This window comes from Hippichthys cyanospilos, chromosome 1 (genome assembly GCF_059441005.1).
Source record: "Hippichthys cyanospilos isolate Australia breed blue-spotted pipefish chromosome 1, RoL_Hcya_1.0, whole genome shotgun sequence".
In the NCBI taxonomy this organism is placed as follows: domain Eukaryota; kingdom Metazoa; phylum Chordata; class Actinopteri; order Syngnathiformes; family Syngnathidae; genus Hippichthys; species Hippichthys cyanospilos.
Genome location: NC_142369.1, coordinates 6,111,883 through 6,139,419, shown reverse-complemented (window position 1 = coordinate 6,139,419; position 27,537 = coordinate 6,111,883). Strand labels below are relative to the sequence as shown.

The window sequence follows — 27,537 nt, the reverse complement described above, 5'->3', positions numbered from 1 at the left end:
CTACAGTATAACTGTGTGACCAATAATGAAACGTTGTTTACTGCTGAAAAATCTTTCCCCCCCAACACTGGAATGATAATGAAAGTAAAAAACTCTCCTCAGATAAGATGGGTGTGTATTTAGTCGCGCACTGGAAGTGCTGAGGTGGAAAGTGGGACTATTATAATCATTATGCCTCTCGCAAGCCATTTTTATCTGCTCCGGCGGGATTGGTTCGAAGAGGGCAAAGAATTCTTAGAAATACATCAATAAAGGAACATAAAACTTTGGGGTTGTTTAGGGTGAGAAATCATTGTAATGCGGTCAAAAACTCAGAAAAATCTAATTTCCATGATACAGGCCATTTAAGTTTTATACCAATGTGTATTGCCAATAGTGACCCGATTTTCTGTCGGACAAGCCAGAAATATAACAGATTATGTTACATGAGATGTCTTCTGAAGTTGCTGAATAAAATAAGCAGAGATCCCACTACAAATGAAGTCCCAACGTTTATCAAATCAGAAATGGGTGACGCAGCAATCTCTTTTGAGTCTTTCTCATGTCGAAGATATTTTTAGCCAAAGAAGCTAAATAGTTGAAAACAGGCTACCATAACGTCATGACGTTTTGTATCGTTGCAACATGCAATTAGCTAGCTAGCAAGCTAGCTATACATATACCCCAAAAATAAAGCTTTCTCTTGATAGTCTGCTGGCGTGGCTGCAATGATCGTCTCAAAGGCCTTAAGTGTGTACTCATCAAGAAAAGAAGGCGCCGGTGTGTGTGTGGGCTGGCATAACCCCTTTCAGAGTGCCTCGTTATTGCGGCGTGAAAAAAACAAATATTTTCCAGCCACCAGAGGCTATACATGTTTAGTGGCCAAAACATAGTTATGTACAAAGTAGCATCCAATTTTCCCAGGCCATAGAAAGGGTATTCAGTTTCAAAGCCTCATTTTTAGAGTTTTCTTAATCGTTTAAAATCGGCAAGGTTGTGAACGACATTTTTCTGTTGAGTGCCAAATTTAGGTGACATATTTTCACTTGACTTCGCATGGCTAATCTGTAAACAAGCCCTAACACATTTTATATGAACCATCCATCTGAAAACACGGAATCCTGCAATCGGTGTGATATCGTCACAATTCTTAGAACAAGAAAGGACAAAATGCTTGCTTGTGAGGATGTCAAAGTAGTACAGGGCGAAAAGGGCAAAAAAAAAATGCTTTTCCCTTCACGGGTGATTATTAGAGGCATGTTTGATTCCATGCGGTTCTCGTCTATGACCCTTAATAGCTTATTGATCCAGAACCACTTTGCTCTCGCAGGATACATGGAGAGTTTGAACAAGGAGAACGGTGACACCTCGTCAACTAAACTTTTATGATGAATTCAGTTGCAATTTTAAGGCTCCTTTAATGGACTTTGCCAAATTGTAAAAGCAGATTTTTTTTTTTGGGGTGTGTGTGTGTGCAGAATTGCCTTGAGCAAAGAACGTGCTCAATTGGTATGCGACACGTACTGTTACTGCCCTTCTCTGCATAAATGAACGTTTTTAATCATGGCACACATCTTGTGTACACAAGGTTGTTTTCACTTCAAGGTAACGTAAGGCCGCACCGTGCGAAAACAAAACAAAACAAAAAAAAATGGGCGAAACGTAGCGTGAGGTGAGAAAGGAAATCTGGAGAAATACGGCGAACAACATTATTTCTCACTCACCACAATGTGACTTGAATACAAAGGACTGTGGGTTCATAAATGACCACCATAACGAACAAATATCAGATTCAGGAAAAAATACGGCTTGGGATAAAAAGGTTGGGGAGCTACGATAAGTGTGATACGGTGGCGATGGTTGGGTGAGCATTGCATAAAACAATTCATTACACATGGAGGTTATCTTTAAAGAAAGCCTCTGTTGCAGTACTTGTTTATTTTATCTATAAATACAACATCATCTGTATAAGAAATAATAGTGGTGGCTTATGAGATATATAGCACTGAGTAAATTGGTTTTATGTGAGGTTTTTTTGGCTTGCGGTCGATTGTACAGTTCGCATTATGTTAGTGGAACGTTGTTCACTGATGAAAAATCTCTCCTCCCCAACATTGGAATGAAAACAAAAGTAAAAAACGTGAATGTCTCCTCAGATTAGGTGTGTATTTACTTGCGCACCGGCAGGACTGGGGTTTACGTAGTGAACAGGAAGTTGTGGAAGGAAACAGAAAGCATCGAGTTATTTGGCTAAATGTTTTTCAGTGTTTTCTCTAGGATTTTTTTTGTAAGAATTACAAATATCAAAAACAGCTTCATTCTGTATTTTGGTTTGTTGACATGTCAACGATTAGAACGGAAATCGGCAGCCTAGCTATTTGTGATGGTATTGTAAACATAAGTGACTATAATGTACTTCATGTTAAAAACGTGAAGATTCAGACAATTTTCATGGATGGATGCACTGAAAATGTATTTGACAGATCTGATTTTCTAATATTTCTATCTTATTTATGTAATAAAAACCGCATGAAAAGTTAGGGATAAAAAAACAAACGCATTGAGAGAAAAAAATCAAACCGTGGGCCTAATGTATTGAATCATTGTTTTTTTCTAAAACACATTCACAGATACTTAGCTTTAGCTGAATATGAGTCCTCAGCATGACCCCAAATTGAGCTATTAGGAACCCTAATTGTATTACTGTTGGAAAAAAAAAAATAACGGGGGAAAAACAGCTACAGTAAACAGGACAACAGCTGGTGACGCACTTTTGATTTCGTCCTGATTGTCAAACCAGTTAGCCGCTACCTTATATGCCCCATTCCAGGTAAAAACTCTTGGTACTCATCTAAGGCTTGTCACATGTTGGAGGAAGTACGAGGTTATGGTCAAAACAAAGCCGTATGGTCACACTTACCCCTCACCACCCGCACCTCGCGCAATACGGGCCATTTTAATGAACAATATCTCCCTGATGGACAATCAGGGGCCGCCCTAATTTAAGGTTATGAGCAGGAAGTGGACAGAAAGGCTTCCTGTGCGCTGACCCATAACTGCAGATGAGACACTTCCCGGAGGGCAATTTAATGCAACACCTTGCCGCGCTATAAACATAATGAGTGGCAAGCGCGAGCGCCGCCGCCTTCATTAGCAGCAAACAGACACATCCCAAAACATAAAGAAAGCAGAGAACGCCTCGCTAGTTTGCAAAAAGTCAGGTGAATCTCGCCTAAGTGCCTCAACTTTATTTCGCTTCATCCATCGAGCCCTTGAGAAAGTTTACGAGGGCTTCATAAAGTGAACGACTCCGATATTCGCTTCTTTCGCCAATGACTCATCTCTTTATGCATAACAAATAACCCACATTGGCCGTCCTATTACTTGGACTCGGAGTGAAAACAACTAAATAAAACACTCCATGTCAACAGTTCCCCGGCAAGTAGGAGTACGCCTGCTCATATTAAAAAGCCAGCATGGCCTATTTATTGCTTATAAGCCACGGAGCCACAAATAGGCCCCTCTAGTACGCTATTGCGTGTATAGTAATAGTGCAGAGTTGTTTATACACAGCAAGAGGGCTTCTAGCAACTTCCCTGGTGGGCCGATTGGAAGGGAGAAGTCATAAAAAGTACAAGCTCTAGAGCTCCCCCTACAGTTAAACCCAGTTTCCACGGAGAAATCTACTCTACTGTACTGTTTGTCAAGTAGAGTAGACTACAATAGAATTCTAGGTGGAAACTGGGCTACACGTATAGTACAGTGCAGTAGATTTCTCAGTGGAAACCGGGCTTTTGTCGGGTACAGTGAAGTAGAGTAGAATAGATTTTTCGGTGGAAAGTGGCGTTTTGTCTTGTGGAGTAGATTTCTCGGTGGAAACTGGGCTTTTGTCGAGTAGAGTAGAATAGATTTTTCGAAGAAAGTGGACTTTTGTCGAGTATAGTTGATTTCTCGGTGGAAACTGGGCTTACTCGAGTTAACTTAAGTTTCCGCCGAGAAATGTACTCGGCGGTATTGGACGCTAATCTACTCCAGTAGTGTAGTGTAGAGATGATGTCAGTGGACTACTTTTTGAAGAGCTGCAAAACACTAGGCAGCAAAAAAGCGAGTAGAGCAGAGTAGAGCCAGTTCGATTTCTTGGTAGATAACACTTTTGTCGAGTAGAGTTGACAAGAACAGAGTAGAGTAGCGTAGAGTCCATAATGTCAATGGAAACATACTACTTTTTGAGAACGCAAAGCAGTAGGTACCAAAAAAAGTGAAGTAGAGCAGAGTATAGCCGGGTCGGTTTCTTGGTAAAAAACGCTTTTGTCGAGTAGAGTTGACCAGACCCGAGTTGAGTAGAGTAGCGTACAGTCCATAAGGCCAATGGAAACACACTTTTTTTGAGAACCGCAAAGCAGTAGGTACCACAAAAGTAAAGTAGAGCGGAGTATAGCCGGGTCAATTTCTTTGCAGGAAACGCTTTTGTAGAGTACAGTTGACCAGACCAGAATAGAGTAGAGTAGCGTAGAGTCCATAACGCCAATGGAAACACACTTTTTTTGAGAACCGCAAAGCAGTAGGTACCAAAAAAGTAAAGTAGAGCGGAGTATAGCCAGGTCAATTTCTTCGCAGGAAACGCTTTTGTCGAGTAGAGTTGACCCGACCAGAGTAGAGTAGCTACGAAACTTTTGTTTAGTAGAATATGGCAGAATAGAGTAGCGTAGAGTCGATAACGTCAGAGGAAACTAACTAATTTTTTGAGAACCACGAATCAGTAGGTACCAAAATGGCGAGTCGAGTAGAGCGGGATACAGCCGAGTCGATTTCTTGGAGAAAAACGCTTTTGTGGAGTCGATAACGTCTGTGGAAACTAACTACTTTTTTGAGAACCGCAAAGCAGTAGGGACCAAAAAAAGCGAGTAGAGCAGAGTAGAGCCAGGTCGATTTCTTGGTAGAAAACAATTTTGTCGAGTAGAATTGACGAGGCCAGAGTAGAGTAGTATAGAGTCCATAACGTCAATGGAAACATACTTTTTTGAGAACCGCAAAGCAGTAGGTACCAAAAAAGCAAGTAGAGTAGAGCAGAGTACAGCCGGGTCGATTTCTTGGTGTAAAACGCATTTGTCCAGTAGAATAGACAAGAGTAATATCGAGTTGATAACGTCAGTGGAAACCGACTACTTTTTCGAGAACCGCAAAGCAGTGGGTACCAAAAAAGCGAGTAGAGTAGAGCGGTGTACAACCGGGTCAATTTTTTGGTAGAAAACGAATTTGTTGAGTAGTATAGCGTAGAGTCGCGTAGAGTTGATAATGTCAGTGGCAACTGACAACTTTTTTGAGAACCGCAAAGCAGTAGGTACAAAAAAAAAATTAGAGCAGAGCGGTGTACAACCAGGTCGATTTTTTTGGTGGAAAACGCATTTGTCGAGTAGAATCGAGTAGAGTAGCGTAGAGCCTATAAAGTCAGTGGAACCTGACAACATTTTTGAGAACCGCAAAGCAGTAGGTACCAGAAAAGCAAGTAGAGTAGAGCGGAGTACAACCAGCTCCATTTCTTGGTGGAAACCGCTCTTGTCGAGTAAAATAAAGAGAAATTTACTCGACAGTTTCCACCGAGAAATCTACACCACTTCAATCTACTCTACTCAACAAAATTTAGCCCACAGTCCACCGAGAAATCTTCTCTACTGTACTCTACAAAACTAATTGAAGAACAAAATACGCTAACTGCTAAGCTGGTCCATAATCATTGCGGATAGTCCTTATGGTAACAAAAAACACCAGATGTTGCTAAGCAACCTTCGCTATCATAAAACCGTCTTATTCACTTAATTCCTGCCAACGCTGTCAAATGTTCTTAATAAAAGGACCGTGTCCCAAAGCCTTTCACGCACATCTTTCATTTCCGGGAACTTTGCGATCCCCCCCCCGGCGTAAACGTCCACAGCAATTTGCATTTGTTGATTCTCGCACCCGAGGCCAGGAAAATAAAAACGCCAAGGAGATTTTCGAGTGGAAAAATAAACAATCGCAAAAGAGATGTGCTGCTTGGCCCAGAGGTGCGGGTACATCGTGTGAAGGATATAGAGAGGGGGGCGGTTGGAGGGCTCACACTACTCATGTAATAAGAAACAAAAAATGGACGAGAGTGTTATCACCTGTCGCTTCTTGTTTAAATGGCCATGTGGAATTAAATGAACTCTTGTCATGCCATCATGCCATGCGATACGACAAAACAAATCTTCTCTTGGTTTACTGCCACTTGCTGTCCTCGGGATGAGTCATTCCGTATGGCCTTTTTAGACAATTCAAAAAAAAAAAAAAATCATCCCAAACATTGTCTAAATCAGAGAGAGGGAGTTTTTCTAAAGTTGTCAAGTTATTTTTGGATCAACTGTATATTTTTTAATTGAAATAAAATGAAAAATACCTTCGTGTCAGATATTTTTATATCTATGTATCTATCTATATATCTATTTATATATCTATCTATATATCTATATATCTATATCTATATTTGTATCTATCTATCTATCTATCTATCTATCTATCTATCTATCTATCTATCTATCTATCTATCTATCTATCTATCTATCTATCTATCTATCTATCTATCTATCTATCTATCTATATTTAGATTTGGATCTATCTATCTATCTATCTATCTATCTATCTATCTATCTATCTATCTATCTATCTATCTATCTATATATCTATATATCTATATCTATATTTGTATCTATCTATCTATCTATCTATCTATCTATCTATCTATCTATCTATCTATCTATCTATATCTATATTTGTATCTATCTATATCTGTATATCTATCTGTATACAATCTGTGGATTGTCTCCTGGTGGCTACAAAAAAAAAAAAAAAAAAAAAAAAAGCAGATATGCCACACCGGACTATAACCCCAGGGCTCAAATCCTAAGAAAAAAGACATGGCTTTTTTTATATATATATATATATATATATATATATATATATATATATATATATATATATATATATATATATATATATATATATATATATATATCCTTGGTGACAAGGAACATACAGGTCCCTTTTATTTTTTTGTTTTTTAGCATCATCATATTCATAGAAAATGGTTGTTAAATAGCAGTTCAACTTCATAATAAATACTGCAATAGCATCTTTTTACATCTCCCTTTGTTTACTTGATTAATTACTTTACTGAATATATCAACACATTGTACATAATTCATTTATATATACAATCATACACATTCATGTAAGTATATATCAGATTTACACATCATAAACTTTTAGACAGGAGCTTATTCAATGTATTCATAATTTAATACTATACTTTTAAAACCCTTTTTGAGCACAGCCATTGAGTCATATTTTTTCAGTTCTATTTTTATCGTAAACACACCTTGAACACACATGCTTTCCTGCTGGATTGTCTCCTTGTTGAAAGCAAAAAAACAAACAAACAAACGAAAAACAAACCTGCAGATAAGTCGCGCTGCACTATAAGCCACAGGGCTCAAATCACGAGAAAAAAGCTCGGGCTTACCGTCTGAAAATATGGAAACTATTGTTCGATAAAGAAAAGTAAACAACACTCCTCAAAGCACAGTTTGAAATGTTTTCTCGTTTGTGTTTTTTTCTGAAAAGTCTGAATTTTATTTTTCATTACTTTTAGCTTTCTAACCTTTTCTTGTATGGACAATCAGCAACATCACAACACTAAAAAAAAACTGTACAAATGACCTTTAAAAGCACAGCTATGACACAAAAATAAATACAGTCAGTTGGTTTAATAAACCGCAGTTTAGGATGAGCTTACATAAGCGCGACGAAAACGGCGAGTATCTCCGTGTCAGGTATATGGATGACAAAGGAAAGCCAGATTGGCAGGAAAGAGAAAAACGGTAAAAGAAGAAGGGCACATAATGGGAAGGAGATAAGAGAAATTCTATTGCTGTGGCACGCTACTATCAGTTGTGCACACCCGTGCTCATTTTTCCATCACGGCGGGAAAGCACCCGCGTTTGAGGTAGCACAGTCTCTCGCGACTACAAGTGGATTACAGTCCATAGGCGTCACCGACAGACAAGAAGCACTTATGCGACTCGTCGTCGGACCTCAACGAGCGGCCTCGTAATATGTTTACGCTACAGTATGTTCCCGGCAGCCATGGCAACCTCGTTTGCAGAGGCCCGGAGGCTCGATGGCGCAGTATGTTTCGGCCCACGTTTTCTCACGGATGCCAGGACGTTCCTCCTGATGGGCTGCCTCATGTTTCTGATGCAACTCTTCAATACTCAACAATCGGTGAGGCATAAAGCCTAAATCGGATTATTAGGTTCGTCGTACGATGTACTCTCACCTATTGCTCTATATGGAAGCGTAAAAAAATGGCGTGATTTTCGAGGAAGCGTATTGCCCAAATAGGAGGAAATAACTTGTTAAGGCGAGCGTTTGGATTATTTTATTTTTTTGCATGGCTGCAAGTACACCATTCTGCAAGCGGTATACTATTTTGTTTTATTCTTTAGTGAACCACAAAAACATGGTGCGATTGTCATGGAGGACAGATATTGCTAATGTCTGCACACATTAGACCGTTTATGTTTTTTTTGAAACAGAAAAAAGTGATTTTTAACTCGTTCAGTGCCAAGCATTATTGGGAGGGAAACCTCTAGAAGGCCGATATTTTTAGCATTTTCAGTCACTTTTCAAGGCCGACGGAATAGTGTGCTATGTCTATGTAAATATGGGTGCCGCCATATGAAAGATTGATTTCCATTCTTCAGTAAGAATTGTGAAGGTGTCAGAGAAATCTATGAAAGAAGACTAAGACAAGTCCAACTGCGAAGCAGCAAAATAGTAACTCAGACCAACCGAGATTGAATTTTCTTTGCCGGCAAAGAGAGTGCTTGGCTCTCACTCTCATGTTCGCCAAAACAGTCGAAAGAGTGACTTCCATTCTTCAGTAAGAATTGTGAAGGTGTCAGAGAAATCTATGAAAGAAGACTAAGACAAGCCCAGCTGCTAAGCAGCAAAATCATAACTCAGACCAACTGAGATTGAATTTTCTTTGCCGGCAAAGGGAGGGCTTGGCTCTCACTCTCATGTTTGCCAAAACTGTCGAAAGACTGACTTCCATTCTTCAGTAAGAATTGCATCGGTGTAAGAGAAATCTATGAAAGAAGACTAAGACAAGCCCAGCTGCTAAGCAGCAAAATCATAACTCAGACCAACTGAGATTGAATTTTCTTTGCCGGCAAAGGGAGGGCTTGGCTCTCACTCTCGTGTTCGCCAAAACCATCAAAAGACCAGCCCAAACTTGCAAAAATCCCTTCAAAATATTTTTTTAATTTAATGTCTCAGGAAAATCTAAGTTTATGAAACAGGTTTTATGTTCAGTAGGTTAGGCAATTTCATTATTGTAAATAGCCTGATTCTCCCCCATACTGGAATGGTTCGCCCCAAATTTTCATGTGCCACCTCTCGTTACCTGTCAAGCTAATGATTTATTTATGAGAACACAACTCATTTTGATCCCTAAAGTTCAATATTTTTCCGTGGACAAATATCTCTTTAAAATTAGTTATTTTTTAGAAGAGGTTTGATACTTTGTATTGATTATTTTTTGGGGACAAATACGAATTAATAGTTTAGTTCATGTTTTGTTTTTGTGCGTGTGTGAACAGATCTATACTGTAATCCCAAAAGATGATGCTTTAAATTTAATATTCTTTGGTGAAAAAATATTTCTTTATAATTATTTCTTTTTGAGTACAGGTCTGAGACTCTATTGATTATTCTGTGTGGACAAATATTTATTATGATTATTATTTATTATGATGCAAAAAAGGACACTTTATCTTGATTATTTTTTTGTGGGCTAATACAAATTACATTTGAGGGGTTCTAAAGTTTAATAAATCAGACACTGATGGCATGTTTCAAGCTTTTTTTTTTTTTTAACCCATAAATTCTGATTAAGGGTTACTTGGCTGAAAGCATATTTCATCATTGAAAAAAGGTTGAGAAGCACTGCGCTAGAGGTTAGGGTGTTCTCCCTGCAAGTGACTGGTTCTTTTAAAAGAGAAGTGCAGAATAATTAAGTGGACCTAAACACCGGGCGCCGGCTGAGGAGAGTCATTTAGGTGAATGGCTCAGGAGGAACGGCGGCAAATGAAACGTAATTGCGCTGGGAGCAGAAGAGGCGGGCCGCTGCATCTGAGGCATCCGTGCGTGCGTGCGTGTGAAAGACTGAGCGGCAGGAGGGAACGAGGAGATAAATGTGCGACTGACGTTTGACGGAGAAAACGGGAGGATAAAAACGGCATCTCACCTTTACTTGACGAGTCTTTTTCACACCCATCAGAAGAAAAAGTTGTGTTCCAAACACGAGCATCAACTCATTTGACTTTCCCTCATATATTCCGTAGTGAGTATCATTTATTACCCGGCATTCAAATTGGCCTTGATGCTCCAGCGGGGGTCAAAGAGACAATCAGAAGCGGTGACGGCGCATTTAATGTGTCTGCCGTCTCTCCCTTTAATTGTCATTTAAAGTTGTCATTAGCGCTGCTTTTTAAATGACCTTTAAGCGTAACATATGAAAGCAATAAAGACAGCTGAACGAGACTAATTGCTGGCCATGGAACGAGGTGTTAATAAGCCTGGACTCTTGCCAGGATTGCGCATCGGGAATACATAAATGCCACTAATGGTAACCCTCACCAGCTATAGCGATTTCTACCCACTAAATCTATCTGCAAAGTATTAAATGTACTTTGGAAGAAACAAAAAGGTTATGCGCTCCCACGCAGTCAGTACAAGACTCAAAAGGCAAGCTGGCCGTTGATTGTCAACATAAATTTTACTAGAACAATAGGTATTGGTACCTCGTGGATTATTTGTTCTTTGGCTCTCAAATGGCGGTGCGTTTACCCCTGGGGTACGTCAAGGTAGGGCTGCAGGATTTTATGCAAACTAATAATCACAATTATTTTGCTCATTTTTGGTCAAACGTGTCAATTTATTGCCCTTTTCTTTAAAACAAGCAGAATATATACTTCAAGGTTTGATACAAATAATAATAAACTAAATTATATCAAATAAATTATGATTAAAACAAATGGAACACGGGACATCACAGATAACTTACTTGCTGAGTGCAAACCAATGAAAAAAAATGAAGCAGACTTAGAATCAAGCATATTATTTACTTTAAAGCACATTTTCATCAATTCGCAGTCAAAACGTCAATTTCAGTCATTTCAAACGGAATTTATTTCATTTTTTTGCCTTTCGGATTTTTCAAAATGGGTCTCATTTGACAGCTAGCACTGTATATATTAGGAATCAAGTGACAGGTCATGACAGTTCTTGATGCCGTAAAGTGGTAAAAATGCCATAAAGAGGGGATAAAAACACTTACTAATCCACTTTGTAACGTGAAAGAAACATAAGCCGTGAATATACCACCAAACAACATTAGCTGAATAATGCACTTTCCTACATAAGCTTTCAGAGTTCTTTACACTGTTTACTCATTTACTTCCTGACGGCACAGCATCAGGAGCAACTGAGCCTTCAGCGTATTGCTCAGGGACACTTCAACATGGTCACAAAGACCGGGAATTGAAACCGCAACCTCTCAGTTGCGAGACATCCGCTCTACCATTGAGCTGCCTCATGGCTCACCGTACTAACCATATCCAAGCTTTGCCCGTTTAAAATATTGATAAAAAACTGAAAATTTTATTGAAATTTAAATCTTGTGCCCAGAGGGTTAAGCAGACCCAAAAGCAACCCCCAACCCGCCTCACCCAGCACGAGTGCAATTTCCCGCAAAATCAATAATTGATCAACAACATAAAGCCTTGCACTTACTACATGCAGCTCCAGATAGTCGCCCAGTCCCTTGGCGCTCTCCACCCTGACCAAGATGGCCTCCTTCAACTGCGTGCTGAAACCCACCGCCAGCCGGTCTGCCCGTGTGCTCGGCCGGTCGTTGGGCGGCCACGTGTACGTGATGAGGGCTCCACCTCTGCCAAAGATGTATGTTGTCCCAGCTGTAACACAAAGAGCAGAAAGATTGAACATATATTAGATATTATATTATTAAATGACATTATCATAGTTGTATAAGTATTTGAGAAGGACTGCAATACGACGACACGCAAAGTTCAGCAAAACATCAAATCCCTCGAGAGAAAAAAAAAAAGACATGCTGACCTCTAATGGAAAATCTGTGATGTGGAACTTGTTTCAGCGTGTTCCTGGACACTCAATAGTCAATCAAAAGACTCAAATATAATTATGCCCACAGACAGCAGCTAAGAAAATGGATGGATGGATAGATTGCCGGTAAACAGACTTCTTAAAAGCCTTTGAGAGCCTAGATAAGGAAGTGCTTCAGAAACTCTGAGATGACTATTTCCTACCTTTTAAGATAATGAAACAAGGTTTTCCGCCGTCTCTTCCTTATTACTAAACATAAAAAGAACAACTGAAAGTGACCAGGAACCGTAGTCAGACCAAAAGTGTTCTGCTTTACGGCTTTGAAACGTGAAAGATGACTCAGGGTCTCTCAGGCAAGATCCAGATCCAGATCCAAACACTGGATTGGGTAAACACTTAGGGAGGACTCAAACATCACCGAACAGATTTTGGACAACAAAAATTACAAAAAGGAAAGCCCCAAAAGGCCCCATCCAAGAAGAGTGAGATCTCTGCCCTATGCTTCCAAGGAATATCGGATTATCCATGCGCGAGTAAATACACACCTTATCTGAGGAAGACCATCAAACTCGGTTTTGGGCCATGTGTCTTGAGGACTTGCATTCATGACAGCTAAATCTATACAAACTCAAAGTTCATGGCTGTGCCATGACTCTACTTCCTGTCAAAGCAACAAAAACTGCGGCAATGGCCCTGCTTTAGATCTGTTTGAAATCTGTGTACCAAGCTCTTTAAGGCTCAGGATTCGGAATGCTGAGGCGGAGCTCCTTTCACGGCAAGATCCAAAAAAGGGTGCGCGGTTGACGTTAAGAGGCGCCGGTTTCACCGGCAGCGTCGTCAACAACACAAAGTGTGTCTGCTCACCCCTGCTTGAACGGAGCTTCACTTCAACTTGAGCCTCAAATTTTAGATTAACGATTCAAAGAGTAACCTGTGATAGAATTTGTTTGCAGATAGGAAGTTGTACCGCAATCGCCTGCATATTCACTGTTCACTATTCACATCACTAATACATGTTTTTTTTTGCTCTTTCTGAAATGCCCTAAAGCGCAAACGATGGCGGCAAAGCCCTGTCTAAATATGAACGTGTCAAGAATGTATTTTGAAGTGATGTATCTTGACTGAGAGATGAGCTTTGTATGTAGGGTAGGAGCTAAATTTAGCCCACGTTGTTAGTCGAAGTCACAGAAAGTCTTTGCTAAATGTAAATGAATGTGCACACTTCCGATGCATTTGATCAAAATCAAATATTTTTTCTCTCATTAGAAATGCATGCGGGCTTTCAGATAACTCCAGTTCCCGTTGTTCTGGCTCAGGGGTAGGCAACCGGTCCGAGTGAGCCGTGAATATATTCCATGTCTTCTTTCAATGAAAATCCTGATTCAAACGGTTAGGATCGTTATCAGGCTTCTGTAGAGCTTGCTAATGAGCTGATATTTGAATCGGGAGTGATCGTAGAAGAGAGACATCAAAAGCAGGCGGATATGTGGAACTCTAGGATCGGAGTTGCCTACCCCTGTTCTGGCGAGACTTGCTTTGAAATGCTTTCCTGGAATCTGACTGATTTGAGTCTTGACCCCTCTGAGGAGCGTATGAGTCTGTAGATAAGTCCATTTTTATCAAGTCTGAGACAAGTTTAGGTCACAAAGCTCAGAGTCCAAGTTAAGTTAGTCACACATGTACGAGTCCAACTCAGGCATCAGTCACAAAGGTCCGAATCCAAGTCAAATTAGAGTCACAAAGGTCTGAGTCCAACTCAAGCTTGAGTCACAAAGGTCCGAGTCCAAGTCAAGTTAGAGTCACACGGATTCGAGTCCAACTCAAGCTTGAGTCACAAAGGTCGAGTCCAAGTCAAGTTAGTCACACACGTACGAGTCCAACTCAAGCATGTCACAAAAGTCTGAAATCAAGTCAAGTTAGTCATAAAGGTCGCAGTCCATATCAAACTTGAGACACAAAGGTTCAAGTCCAACTCAAGCTTGAGTCACAAAGGTCAGAGTCCAAGTCAAATTAGTCACACACGTACGAGTCCAACTCAAGCATGAGTCACAAAGGTTTGAGTCCAAGTCAAGTTTGTGACACACGTCCAAGTTCAACTCAAGTTTGAGTCGCAAAGGTCACAGTCCAAGAAGTCACACATGTCCAACTCAAGCATGAGTCGCAAAGGTCTGAATCAAAGTCAAGTTAGAGCTCCAAAGGTCTGAGTCCAAGTCAAGTTAGAGTCACAAAGGTCCGAGTCCAACTCAAGCTTGAGACACAAAGGTTTGAGTCCAAGTCAAGTTTGAGTCACAAAGGTCCAAGTCCAACTCAAGCTTGAGACACAAAGGTTCGAATCCAAGTCAAGTTTGAGTCACAAAGGTCTGAGTTCAACTCAAGCTTAAATTGCAAAGGTCTGAGTCCAAGTCTATTTGAGTCACAAATGTCGGAGTCCAAGTCAAATTAGAGCCACAAACGTCTGAGTCCAAGTCAAATTTGTGCCACGAAGGTCTGAGTCCACGTCAAATCTGGATAAACTATGTTCAAGTCGGAAAAATACTATCCTTACGACCACAAAATTGGAGAAATATGGCGTTTGCCTCTCAGAGACTTATGTTTTTTTTTGTGCTACCTCTGCAAGTGTGGATCAATATGACCTGAAGGCATTTATAACTATCCCAATGTTTTTTGTTTGGAAACTCATTCACAATGTGCTATGTTTGTTCCACTGTGATAGTAATAAAACCCTGGGGGAATTTGACCCGGGGTCATGTGTAATCAACCACAAGTTTCACAAAGTTTTTGTGTGTTATCCTGCTAAGGAAATAATTTTGAGATCCATTTTTAATATCTTTAGAAAATAGCATAAGTTGTAAAAAAAAAAAAAAAAAAAAAGGCATTTCACATAAAACGATTTTTTAACGGATTTGCTGTTTATGCACAGTAATGCATACTAATAATGTTAGCACTGTAATTTTAACACTGGCGTAGCGTGATTGCTCACTGTTATGATAGTCAGAATCTCATATTGGCCAACGATGCTCATTTATACACACCAATGAGGACACGACATAAAACCAGTCCTCAAATAGTGAGTAGGAAAATGAGCTTTGCTGTAGTGCCGTTTAGTGTAATTGCACATCTACAGCACCAGGTGGTGCTGTGGCGCTCTCATTGTCAAAGTCTGATTAATGCGGTGCTTCTCAAAAAGTGGGGCGTGAGTTGATGCCAGGGGGGAGCAAATGACCGCAAAGGGGGGAAAAAAAGTTTTTGTAATGTGAAATTTAATCGCAACAAAATACGTTGATGAAAATTTTCCGGCACATGTTTCAGGCACTTTGATTCTCTTGGTTATTTTTTTCCTGTTTAGACTAAGCTGTAACCCGTACAAACACTGTCAAATATATTTAGCAGTTTTTGAAAGTTGATTTATACTGCTTTTTTCTTCTTGTCAATGTCTGGGTAATGTTTTTCTTCTCGTTAATGTTAAGAAGAGATGTTTTCCTAACAACCAACAGTATGTTTAAAATTATAATCATAGGTCTAGTTAAAATAAATGATATTACATGGGGGGGTGAGTATTGCTGAATTTACTGTAATGCCCTCAAAGCTCCCACGGGCACATTAAAACAATTACGTGCGCTCGTGAAAAATGACCAATACTCTTTTTACGATATTGGTGTTACTGTTCCAGATCGATTTACATTTATTATCATTTATGGTTCAATTTGCTAAAAATCTTTCCAGTTTGAATAACGATTGACATTTCTTGTTTCAGGCACTTTGATTCACTTTATGCTATTTTTCAGATTTGGAATAAGCTGTAACCTGTATAAACATGTATAAACTTATTTTTTCTTCTGCTAATATTAAAATATACACAATTTTAGATATCATATAGTTGTCATAGATAATGAGCTCATTTATAGTCACAGCAGAGATTTGTGAAGGGTGCGAAGGTTTTCTCTTTCCTTGGGGGGGGTTGCAAAAAAGAATTGAGAAGCATTGCATAAAACTGACCCGAATATTCTACACAACGCATTTTAATTCCAGAATCTGAAGAAAGTTGACCATTTCATGCAAACAAGAATCGTTGCGTCTCTGTGGAGTCCTGTGCTCAAATATGTGCCGTCGGAGTTATCGCGGATGCGAGGAAAGTTAGCTCCTCGATCGAAGCACAACATACCCTTGTTATCTCCGAGGTGGGCCGCAATCAGAGCACAAAGAAGGAGCCGCCTGCGCTAGCCGCAGGGCAAGTAGGCCATCAAACAACGGACACAGCAACATACACGACGACCTGACACTTTCATGATCCAACATTCGCCTGATAACAATTTGCAACACGCTGACACATCCTCTCGTCTCTCCGGAATGCTCCTCTTCTTCTTCCTCGTCGTCCTCCTTCATCCAGGCTCTTTGCTCGCCTCTTGTTATTCTCTGGCGGCTGTATTATTTCAGTGCTGACTAATTATCGCAGCATGACAGCGGGGGCTTGGAAGCAAGGGGGAGGAGGAGGTGTGCCGGTGGAGGTCAGTCATGCAGGAGAGGATGATGAAAGGCAACAAGGTGCGAAAACAGCCAGCGAGTGGTAACGTGACGGCGCGGGAGCAAACGGCAGGGGGGGAGAGCAAGGAGGAAAAAAGAAAAAGAACGACACGGCAAAGATTGTAGACAGAAGAGAAAAAGAACGCAATTGGGTCCAAAAACAAGGCCGATAAACCAAAATGTTCACATTAGAGAAGACATGTTCAAAAACAAATACAGTGGGCCCCCGGTTCATGACATGAATCCGTTTCGCGGTTGGGATCCGAACGCGAATTCGTCGTATGGCGGGCAATCCAAATCTATGTTAAATAGCTAATACGTGTAAAGCCCCAGTAAAAACATTAATATTGTATATACATATTTAAAATTGGTATCAAATTGGTATAGTAAGTGTCACGTATATAAAATATACATTTATAGAACGAAATAACATCATAAATGTGACGTGACGAGCATGTTATGGCCCCAGTGAGGGTAGCGTAGCCTAGCCTAGGCTAGCTTAACCTTCTTCATTATCCATGATTATCTCCAGATTGGTTTCCATATAAATCATCTTCTTACAAGCAATCTTGGGACCCATGGCTAACAAATTAAGCAGTAAAATGGACAATAAGTCAGATTTTTTTTAAGCATTCACACGAGAACAAAGCTTTAAAATGCCGTCATTTTGAGTCATGACGCCGACCGATAGCAGACCAGCATTGTAGTGACATTAGCAGTGATGCATGCACTCTGAGCGCCATGTTGGATGTGTCGTAAGTCGAATGAAATGGCGTAAAGAGGGGACAGAAATATGTCGTGGTCCATGTGGTAAGATGCAAAAAACGTAAGGCAGGGACGTCATAAACCGGGGGTCCACTGTACTTTATATTATCTTGTTTCAATTTCTTAATTATATTTGTTTGTGCATGATGATGGAAAGTTTCCATTGAATTCATTGTGCAAGATAAAGAATCTAAGGCTGTGAGAAGTGGCAAATTGTCTGCCTGCATGTGTTGCGCCTCGATTTGTGTTCAAAGCAACACCTTGGTCCCTACATTCTGCACACGTAACGAGACCTGGTAGGGTAAGGTAAATCACAATTTAGCCTCTAAGGGCTTCTTAAGTGAAACAATCACAGATATTACTTATAGACTATGTCTATGTGGCATGTGCAAGTTTTTTTTCCAGGCTTATATTATGACCCTTGTTTTCCTCCTTTCCTATTAATTGTTATTTTCTTTTGTCATCTAAGATATCAGGCAATGTCGTCACGAATATAGAAAGGCCATTTTGCTAAATGCCATCGACTGAAAATAACGTCATATTTTCCCAGATAAAGACCAATCGCAGCTCAGCTTCTGCGTTCCACATGACCTAAGTAAGAGAACAGGTGCGGCGTGATTGGTTGTTCCTGAATTGTGAGTAACTTTATGAATGCGATGTATAAAAACAGATTTATTGCTCACATTCCACGAAAGCAATGTTATTCAGAATGTTGTGTTTAGTCTCGTACGGTACATAGAACACATTATTGTGAAGAAAAGTTCAATTTCATATTTCTGAGGCAGCCGCTAGCAACAATGCAAGTTGTGAGCAATTAACATACAACAGGTGCTAATTAAACTTCAAAAAGCCTATTTGTGATTAATCAACAATTGTGATTATGGTGATCAAAAAATAGTCGTCTTTAATCAACACATGACGACTAGCGATGCTAATCATTCGCCTGTGGTTTTAATTATATGTATGTTAGCATGAAGCTAGTTCTAAATTTGTTTGGTTTTGAACCCACGAAACGTATGTAATTCGATGAAGCAGTTTTTCGTAGTTATTCATAGGAATGAGTCATTGGGGCGAAAGCAGGTCTTGTGCAACTGTCTCTTGCACGTGTGCGAGCACCGACAGGGAAGTCAAATTTGTCAATTAACACCCTGCATGCGTGACATCTGCCATATGTCCCGTGCTTGTCACTGTTTTCTTCGCGTGTGTGCGCTACTTCATCTTCAGCATCGCCACTTTTCCTACAAGGGAAACGGGAATTGGAATCCCATCGCCTCCCTGCGTCCAACCACCTGCTTTTTTCCGATGATTTTTGCCCCCCGCTATGTTCCGATCATATGTGTGCGCGTTGGCTTCCTAATGAAGCGCAGCGTCCCCAATGAGTAGCGTCTGACGGGGGGCATCCGTGTGTCACTGTTCTCTCCCGGCAAAACACCTGCTGCTCGGCGTCTGACAATATCCACCTTATGCTTGGAGGAGGAGGCGGAGACAAAGGAGAAGGGATAAAGATCTCTATTTTAACAAAGAAATTCCCTGTGGTGCCGCAGCTAGATCATTTCTTAGCAGGATATCGCTGCAGTCTGGATGGTTGCCAAACGAAACGTTATATGTGACTCTGCCAATTAATAAGAGTAGAAATTTCAGCAATCAACTGTGAGTTTATATTAAGAATGGAAATGGCTCGAATTTAGCTGAGGCTCTCATTTTGTGGCACTTATGACTGATTAGATCTTTGTAGAGTAACTGTACTGTTGTCCCTTCCCATTTCCATCCCTTGGCTGTAGAAGGGGAACATGGAAGACGAAGGGCCGGAGTTGCCCTCGGTGTAAAAGCCCTCATATGTCAAACTAGAGTGGAGCCTGTAGCTGTCCAAACATGATAACAAGCAGAGTTTACACTTGGAATTCCAATTTATTCCAAAAGGTGACAGCTGACCAAAGATCTCGTCCTCACCGCTCTCCTTGAGCTGCGCTTGCGTGTGTATCTATATATAGTAGGCTCCCGCTTTACAAGATTAATCCGTCCCGCGGTTGGGATCATAACGCGAATTCGCCGTATGGCGGGCAATCCAAACCTATGTTAATTAGCTAATGCGTGTAAAACCACAAGGTAATAACATTAAAACTGTATATACATATAAAAAATTGGTATCAAAATAGTATAGTATGTGCTACTTATATATAATATACATTCGTATGTTTAAATAACATCATAAATAAAAGAAGTATAAAGGATTTATTTACATTTGAGTGACGAATGTTAAGGCCCTAATGCCTAGTAAGGTTAGCCTAGGCTAGGCTAGCTTCGGATTTCTCGATTATCTCCAGCTTCGTTTCCATCTAAATCATCTTCTTCTCTAACATCACTAACAATCTTGGGACTCATGGATACCCAATTCAAGTTTGAATTAAGCGCTCAAATGCATAAAAAATACGATATTCAAAGCACTCTCACACAAGATCAAGTCTTTAGGCAGCCATCTTTGTGACCCCGTGCGCCGACCAATTGCAGACCAGCATCTTCGTGACCCCATCACGCTGACCAATAGCAGACCAGTATCTTAGGTAGTCGAGACGCTGACCAATAGCAGACCAGCATTGTAGTGACCGTTGCAGCGGAGGCAGTTTGACGCCAACAGAAAATAAGCGCAATTACCTAAAAACGCCTCACGAGGGATAAATGCCTTAAAGAGGACACAAAAAGTGTTCCACATCGTAACGTGAAAAAAACCTAAGCCATACAGTATACATGTGTAAATATATGACCTCTGCATGGTGAAAAATGGTGGAAAACAAAAGTGAAATTTTCCTTTATTCCATGTCGACTTTTCTGAAGAAGACCAAATTCAAAGAGAATCTGCCGCATTGCCTTGCAAATAAAGCAAGTATAGATCCGTCTGACCTTTAGTCTAACCACGCTGGCCTTTTGCTAGAATAATGACGGCAGATTTCACATTCATCCCGTCTCCAACAGCCTCCGCCCGCCAAAAATGCTCAGGATATTTATTGCTCAAGTTCAATTAGCTCCAGCGCCATCGACCAGACCAATCAATGTTACCTGCTGTGCCGGAGGGTGCTGGATTAATATTTCTGTGATGATTTCCCTTTACAGATACAGGGAAATTAAACTAATAGATAGCAGTAATAGCCGTGACGAAGTCAAAATCACTACTTTGATGAATTCCAACGCAAATGCAACACGCCGTTTATTTTTGCCATGCTGAATACAAACAAGCAACATACTCATTTATTTATTTATTTTTTTTCCATTTAATTGTCTTTCATCCGCCTGCATTCAAGCTCAAGTTTTAGTTTACACGCTGAGGGGGGTTTGGAGAGGCGGGAGAACCGCGTGGCGTCCTGCTGAGACCTGTTTTTATTCTTACGTCCATCAAGTAGAAAAATAAGCCGACCAAAATGTGAGCACCAACCACAATAATGATAATGTTGTCAAGGTAGACAATCTTGTAAAATCTTAACAGGGATTCTGCAGGTTTCACAAAACCTCATTTAACGTGGCTATAACAAACATGTGGCCTGTGGGCTGGATCCGGCCCGCGATGAGCTTGAATGAAAAAAAAAATGAACATCAAAAACGTTAGTCTGCTGTCCATGAAAAATAAACAAAAAAAAATCGTGCTTTTACAAGTAATACCCAGATTAACACTGCACTTTATGAGCAGAAGTGAACATTTGCTACACTTAAGCCAAATAGCTTGCTGACCGCTTCAGCGACACAATGTGTAAAATTCACGTTAGCATTAGCATCTAGCTTCGTTGAGCTACCGCTGAGTGAAGATCTTAGATTGATTCACAACGGGTGGGGATTTTCCATCTGCACCATATGAGACACTACAGCACCACTTTAATATTTTTCTTTGCGCTTCACTGCACTCCTCGAAAACAAGTTGAAAAGCCACGTATTTCCATTGAGGCATTTTACTTCCAGTTTTATTGTATTTATTCATTCATAATTGATGTTATTGTATTTTTAGGTCATCTTATGTATTTTAAGATTCATTTCATGCAATTTAGGGAAACATGTTTTAGTGGAATATATAGGGCACCAAAAAGGAAGGTATTTTACTGTCTTTATTTTTAATTGTTTATATGTATCTTTAACAACAATATTTTTACCGTTGACCGCCACTGGGAATGAGATGAGGCCTGCGTGCATTGCACAAGTCTTTAGATAAGTGAAAAAAATTGTTTTTAAGAACGGATTTTCCTCTTCGTGGCCCCTGAGCTAAATTGAGTTTGACACCCCTGCTTTATACATTATACCTCTGACAGGAACAGTCACGTTTTCTTTTCAAATTAAGAGCAAATTGATTGGAGGATGAAACGACTTATTTCTAGCTTACATTAAAGCGAGCCCTTTGCAGAAAATGGTCTTTTTTTTAAGTTCCTTACAAATATACATTGTTATTAACACAACTCATCAGCACACGAGTAGAAAATAAATAATTTCACGCCATCTATCGTCTTTCCTTCCTGAATAAAATCTACCTCGAGATACCTCCACGCATGTATTTCCAAAGTTGATTAAATCAGAAGGCTGAAAAAGTTACAGCACAAAAAAAAAAAAGGTAAAGAAGCAGTGTTCCATATCAAACACACCAAAAGTGTATACGATGCTCTCATTTGCATTAGCTTTCAACACGCATGCAAAATGCAGAAGATGCGTGGGTTGAAAGCCACTGGAATGTATGGGAGCTAACCTGCTACTGGTAATGCATAAATGGCGAAGAGAAGGCTCTGATACCGCACATTACATGCAATTACAAGCACACACGTACACACATTTCCAATTAAATCTTCTAATAGCATGTCAATCAAACGGACGTGAGTGGCAATATTTGCATGAATATTTCAACAGCGCGACGTCGTGATTTGATTATTCATGACGTCTTTTGATCCCGCATCAGGCGATCTTACAAGTGCTCTAAACCAATGGCTTTCACCCTTTTTTTAAATGATGTACCCCCTTGTGAAATATTTTTTTTTCTGCCAAGTAGTCCCTACGTGTACCATAACCTGTTTTGTTTGTTGCTCGTCACGCTCATCCGTATAAACCCCAATAAAAAAAAGGCATTTAACGTTTTGCAAAGGATTCAGTATACTGCAATTTAATAAGTAGAATAAGTTGCTTCATGTTCCAATTGGTTGGCTCTTAATTTGAAAACAGCATTAAAATGTATTTAATTTATATTTGCAGATACCTGCGGACACCAACATAAAATCTCATATACTCCTGAAATGTTTTCACAAATCACATTAGAGAACCAGTGCTCTAACAAATTAAATCAGTAATATACTGAAATATTACTTTTTTTAAGTGAGGGAGAAACAAGGATGGATGGTAGTGCGTGGCATAGAACGTACATGTTTAAAATAATTTGAGTGCATTGGTATAAAATTTATAATAAAGGCATAAAATGTTTGGAAAAGGAGCCACTTTAATCACCATAGCAAAATGGTGCTTCATGTTTCAATTAACTTGCTCTTAAATTGAAAACTAGAATATACTGTGCCTGTCAAAACAAATAAAGGAATTGAATGACTTTTCTTACAAGTCTAGATGTTGGTTTTAAATTTTACTCGATGAAAGACCGACCTTCTGAGACCCACACTTTTCATTTGTGTCCATTTTGTCTCTGCAAAGTTTACTGCATCCCACCCAAACACAGGACATCACTGGAAAGATCAAAATAAATGTCCACTGCAGTGGAGACAAATGACTCGGATGGGTCTCAGGAGGATATAGTCTTTTAGAGTAAAATGTACTGACGAAATTTATTACATACCTGCGGGGACCCCTGTTAAGATCTCAAGTACCCCCTGAGGCGTCTTCATGTATCCCGAAGGGAACTGGTTCACCCATTTGAGAATCTCTGCTCTGAACCTCGCAAAAATTGATATTTACAACAGCAAACCTCACGATGCAATGGACCTTCTGGACAAACGGATCGAATTAAGAGCGTATAAACCAAAACCTTGTACAATTAGTTTGTCCGAGGCTGATCTTCGGCAAGTCAGAAATGAAACCCCTGAGACCGCAGGTTAGAGCAACGCAGTTTACACTAAATCTGTTCTGCTTTGATGAAATGAACAGATTGTGCCTCGCAGCATTTGGCAGAAAAACAGTTTACAGCGCAGATGAGCGGGAATAGAGCTCGAGAACAGAAAATGCAAAGTGCGGAGGGGGGGTGGGGGGTTGCTAGGGGAAGAGCGAGAACTTCGTTGTCATTCCCTCGGACTGTGGTTTTCCACATCAAAAAGTGGAGGCGGATCAAGTGGGGAGATGAAAGACGGACATGTCTGCAGTTGATGTGCAAATTGAATACATCACGTGGCGTATGCGATGTGTGTTCGCTGTCAGATCTGTCCAGTTGGGATTAATGTTGTACTAGTGAACCGCCACCATAACAGATCCATTTCTGCAGCACTGATGCACTAGTAGGCTAGGTTCCCAATGCAGCCCTAAGTGACTAAATTCCAATTTTTTTTAACCCCTATCCAACTTGGATCAGAACTTTTAATGGCAGTGTGGACGACACGTTAGATTTTTTTTTCGAATGCGACCCAGGCTACTTGGGAATGTTGTGCTAAATCTGATCCGAATTTTTGACATGCGAATTAAGCTGGAACGCCAAGTTCGCTTTCTTCAGACTCGCACCCAACAAAAAGTGACACAATTCTGCCCTCAAAAAGGCCAATGCAGGTCGGGAAAATAACAACTTGAACAAAACTCTTGCGCAGTGAGTGCTCGGTCGGTCGCAGCCACTCACCCTTCCCCTCTTTACTGCTTCAACTCTTGTGCATACACTTTGGAAACTCTACACATTTTTTTCCTTCCTAATTTTGTAAATGCTTTTAAAGGTGTAATAATTAAAGTTATTTATGATTTTTTCTTCCTTCAATCACTCAAATTGCTCTGTGGCATCAGTTCTCTCCATACATAGGTAGGTTAAATCTTTTAACAGCCACAAAAATCGAAAAATGGTATGGTCTCTCTTTGTAACCTGTGATATGATGATGATACTTGAGACATAGTTATGAACTGGTCTCTACCGCCACCTGTTGTCTTGAGGTGTAGCACACGTCAAAAAAGAACTTTCTATTTGTTGACATAATACACCAGGCAACAGAATGTTGCAAAAATCGCAGGACAATCGATGTCATAAATCGTATTGAAATGAATCTCAAAAATTGTAATTATAATGGTTATGTGGTCCAAAATTTGGACGATGATTATTTTTCTCCATAAATCTTGCACGTCCAGCTGCAATCACGCAAAAACGCCAGAATCATTCCATTTTGAAATTTTACATGTTTTAATCATCTGCTGGAAATTTCAGCTCCCAAGTGATATAATTAAAAAAAAAAAAAAAAAAATCTAAAAATTTTCATAATTTGTAATAATTTGCCACAAGGGTTAATTTAACAGATTGAAAATATTCTGGATCCGCTATGACAGCCATTTCAAAATCGCAAGGTACTTCAGTAAACACTTTAAACCCGCCCGTCTATCCGCGATGTCACAATGTCCTCAATGCGCCAGCGCGACCGTTTTGGGCTGTTAAGTTTTCAAACACGAGTCACACACAGGTCACATTTCCTTGGAACTTAAAAAAACCTCACCGAAAAATCAGATTTCAAAAATAAATTGAGCGTTAAGCCCTGAAGTGTGAAGCTAGCCTAGTAAAAAAATAATAAACAACAAAAACATGAGCCACAAGTAAAAAAAAAAAAAAAAAACACTTGGTCCAGCTTCCTTTCAATGCATTCTGTGCTTTTCTGGTTATTATGCAGTTGACTGCTTAACAGCACACAGGAAGGCTTGAAATGATATTTTTAGATATTTTGAGTCTCGAAAATGGCATGAAAAAAAACATTCCTGGGAAAAGGCGCTATAAAAGCTTCTTTGGATGTGAATAACAGGCCAAAGCTGTTGTAAACAAACATAATGTAGCCATGTTGGAGGCTACTAGTACGAAATGGTTCAGCGCTTCAGCAATCGGAAATGTCTCAATGAATAAAATTCCGCTTTTTTTCCACTCCTTTAATCTCTCCTCAGTCATTGTAGTGACCCCAAGGGATTCCTGGATGCCGGTTTGGGTGGCCTGCCACTGTGCTGATATCATACAAAAGGGGCAAGGAAAAGCCCGAATCCAAGTACATGACTTTTTGTACTCTGCTCAGTGCACTTCTTTGAAAAAACATATCAAACGGAAGCAATGATGTGAGGAGACAAAAACCCAAACACGGGGACGGAGCGAGAAAATTGCCAGGCGCCTCATCCGGACCACAAACTTTTTCGCCAAAGGCCACTTAACACGTCTGATTCTCACCTCCTTTCACCTCTGATCCGTCCCTCTCGGCACGTCTTTTTCCCTACGACCATTAAATAACCGACCATTATGTGAGAGGTGTTGAGAGAGGGTTCCGCCGCCCTTAATGGTCGGAAAATGAGAATCCGCAGATGGCAAAACGGCAAATAAAAACGTGGCGGCGTTTGTTGCTCCCATTGCAAAACTGACGTGTCGTCATTTAAGTGCCAAAGTCGAATTATGCCGATTGTTTTTTTCATTGGTAAGAGTTGATTTCGATCTAATGTGCTTGCTCCTCAAATCGCAAAAGGTCAAAGAGTGCTAATGGCCCAAACTGACAGGTTTGCACAATTTCAGATGGAAAATCTCTGTTGGCCGACTGTTTGAAATGAGTGCAGAAACGGCGAAATTGTCATAGCTGCAACAGCGACTGCAGACTTTGAACGGCAAACATATATATCAGTAAAAATAAAATCACGCTCGCATTCGCGGCCATTGATGACTGTGGACGTCGAAAATCAATTTTTACTGGAGTGATATTGAATGGCTTCATTGTCACGATCACTGACATATAAAATAACAAAGGATAAAAATATAACAAACATTTACCTCATTCAATGCCAATGCCTACAATGGACATTAAAACCCATTTTTACGATGCTGGCAGTGAGCGAAGGTAATTCAAAAAAACGCTGTTGTTGTTGGTGTGACATCAGGATGTCCATAGAGGCAAAAAAAAAGATCAGCCTGCATTATCATATAAATCTTTCCCAACGCATTCAATCCCAAAGACGAATTTGCATGTCTTTAATAGTCAGACATTTGATACAAGGTCGTAATTTACAGTTTTTTATTTTCCAAATATTAGGATGAACGAGGGTCTCAAAATAATTTCCTATATAAATAAATAAACAAATAGATGAATAAATATAATCGATGGATGATATAAATAAATAGAGAACTTGGGACTGAATGTTTAGGATTTTTGAAAAATACGTGAAAATACGTCTTTGGGAGGGAATGAGTCAATTGTACTCTTTGATTTTCATATTTTGTGCTTTTTTTTCTACTTTGAGAATACAGAAATAATGTGGAGAAAACCCAAGGTCCAAATTTAATTTGGATTTTTTTTCGACACATTTTTGAACGGGCTCATTTTACCACTGAAAACTGTTAAGTCCCCGAGACTCGCAACACTAAAAAACTAATTGCGCAATCAAGATGTCAAAGTAAGTTATAGGTACAAATTGCATTTACAAGACGTGAGCAAAAATCCACATCAGATATCAATAAACGTTACAGTAACACTTATAAAAATAGAATGAACATACACTTACAAAACCCTAAAATAATATAATTACAAGCACGTTGTTGTCGCTAAACTTGACAACTTTTTGCAGTGATTTTGTCGCCTACTGATCCCCTCTTGCTCACATGTAATATACATGAATAAATTACCATATTAATTAACCGAGGCCACATTGTTTATGTGAAGCGAATACAGTTGCAATTAATTACTACACTAAGTAGTATAGGCATTTGCATTCTGGTGAATTTGTTTTTTTATTGTAGCATGTGCCGCGGTGACGTCTGTCTGGTGACGCACCTGGTTACAAAGGAAGTCAAACAACGCTTCAAAATAAAACGTAAGAAATCAAGGCGATTTTATTTTGAAGTTGTTTTCCCGGAAGCATGGTGGCGAGAACGATCAAATTGTC

General features: G+C 39.8%; 1 protein-coding gene across 6 annotated transcripts in view; it reads right to left on the bottom strand.

Annotated features, from left to right (window-relative positions):
• nrxn2b (neurexin 2b) overlaps positions 1-27,537 on the bottom strand; it is a 444,830-nt gene that overhangs the window by 68,647 nt on the left and 348,646 nt on the right. For all 6 annotated transcript variants that reach the window (XM_088405168.1, XM_088405575.1, XM_088405495.1 and 3 more), the window contains one exon: positions 11,854-12,035. In XM_088405168.1, the coding sequence (XP_088261294.1) occupies positions 11,854-12,035 (182 nt within the window). The remainder of the gene's footprint in view (positions 1-11,853; positions 12,036-27,537) is intronic.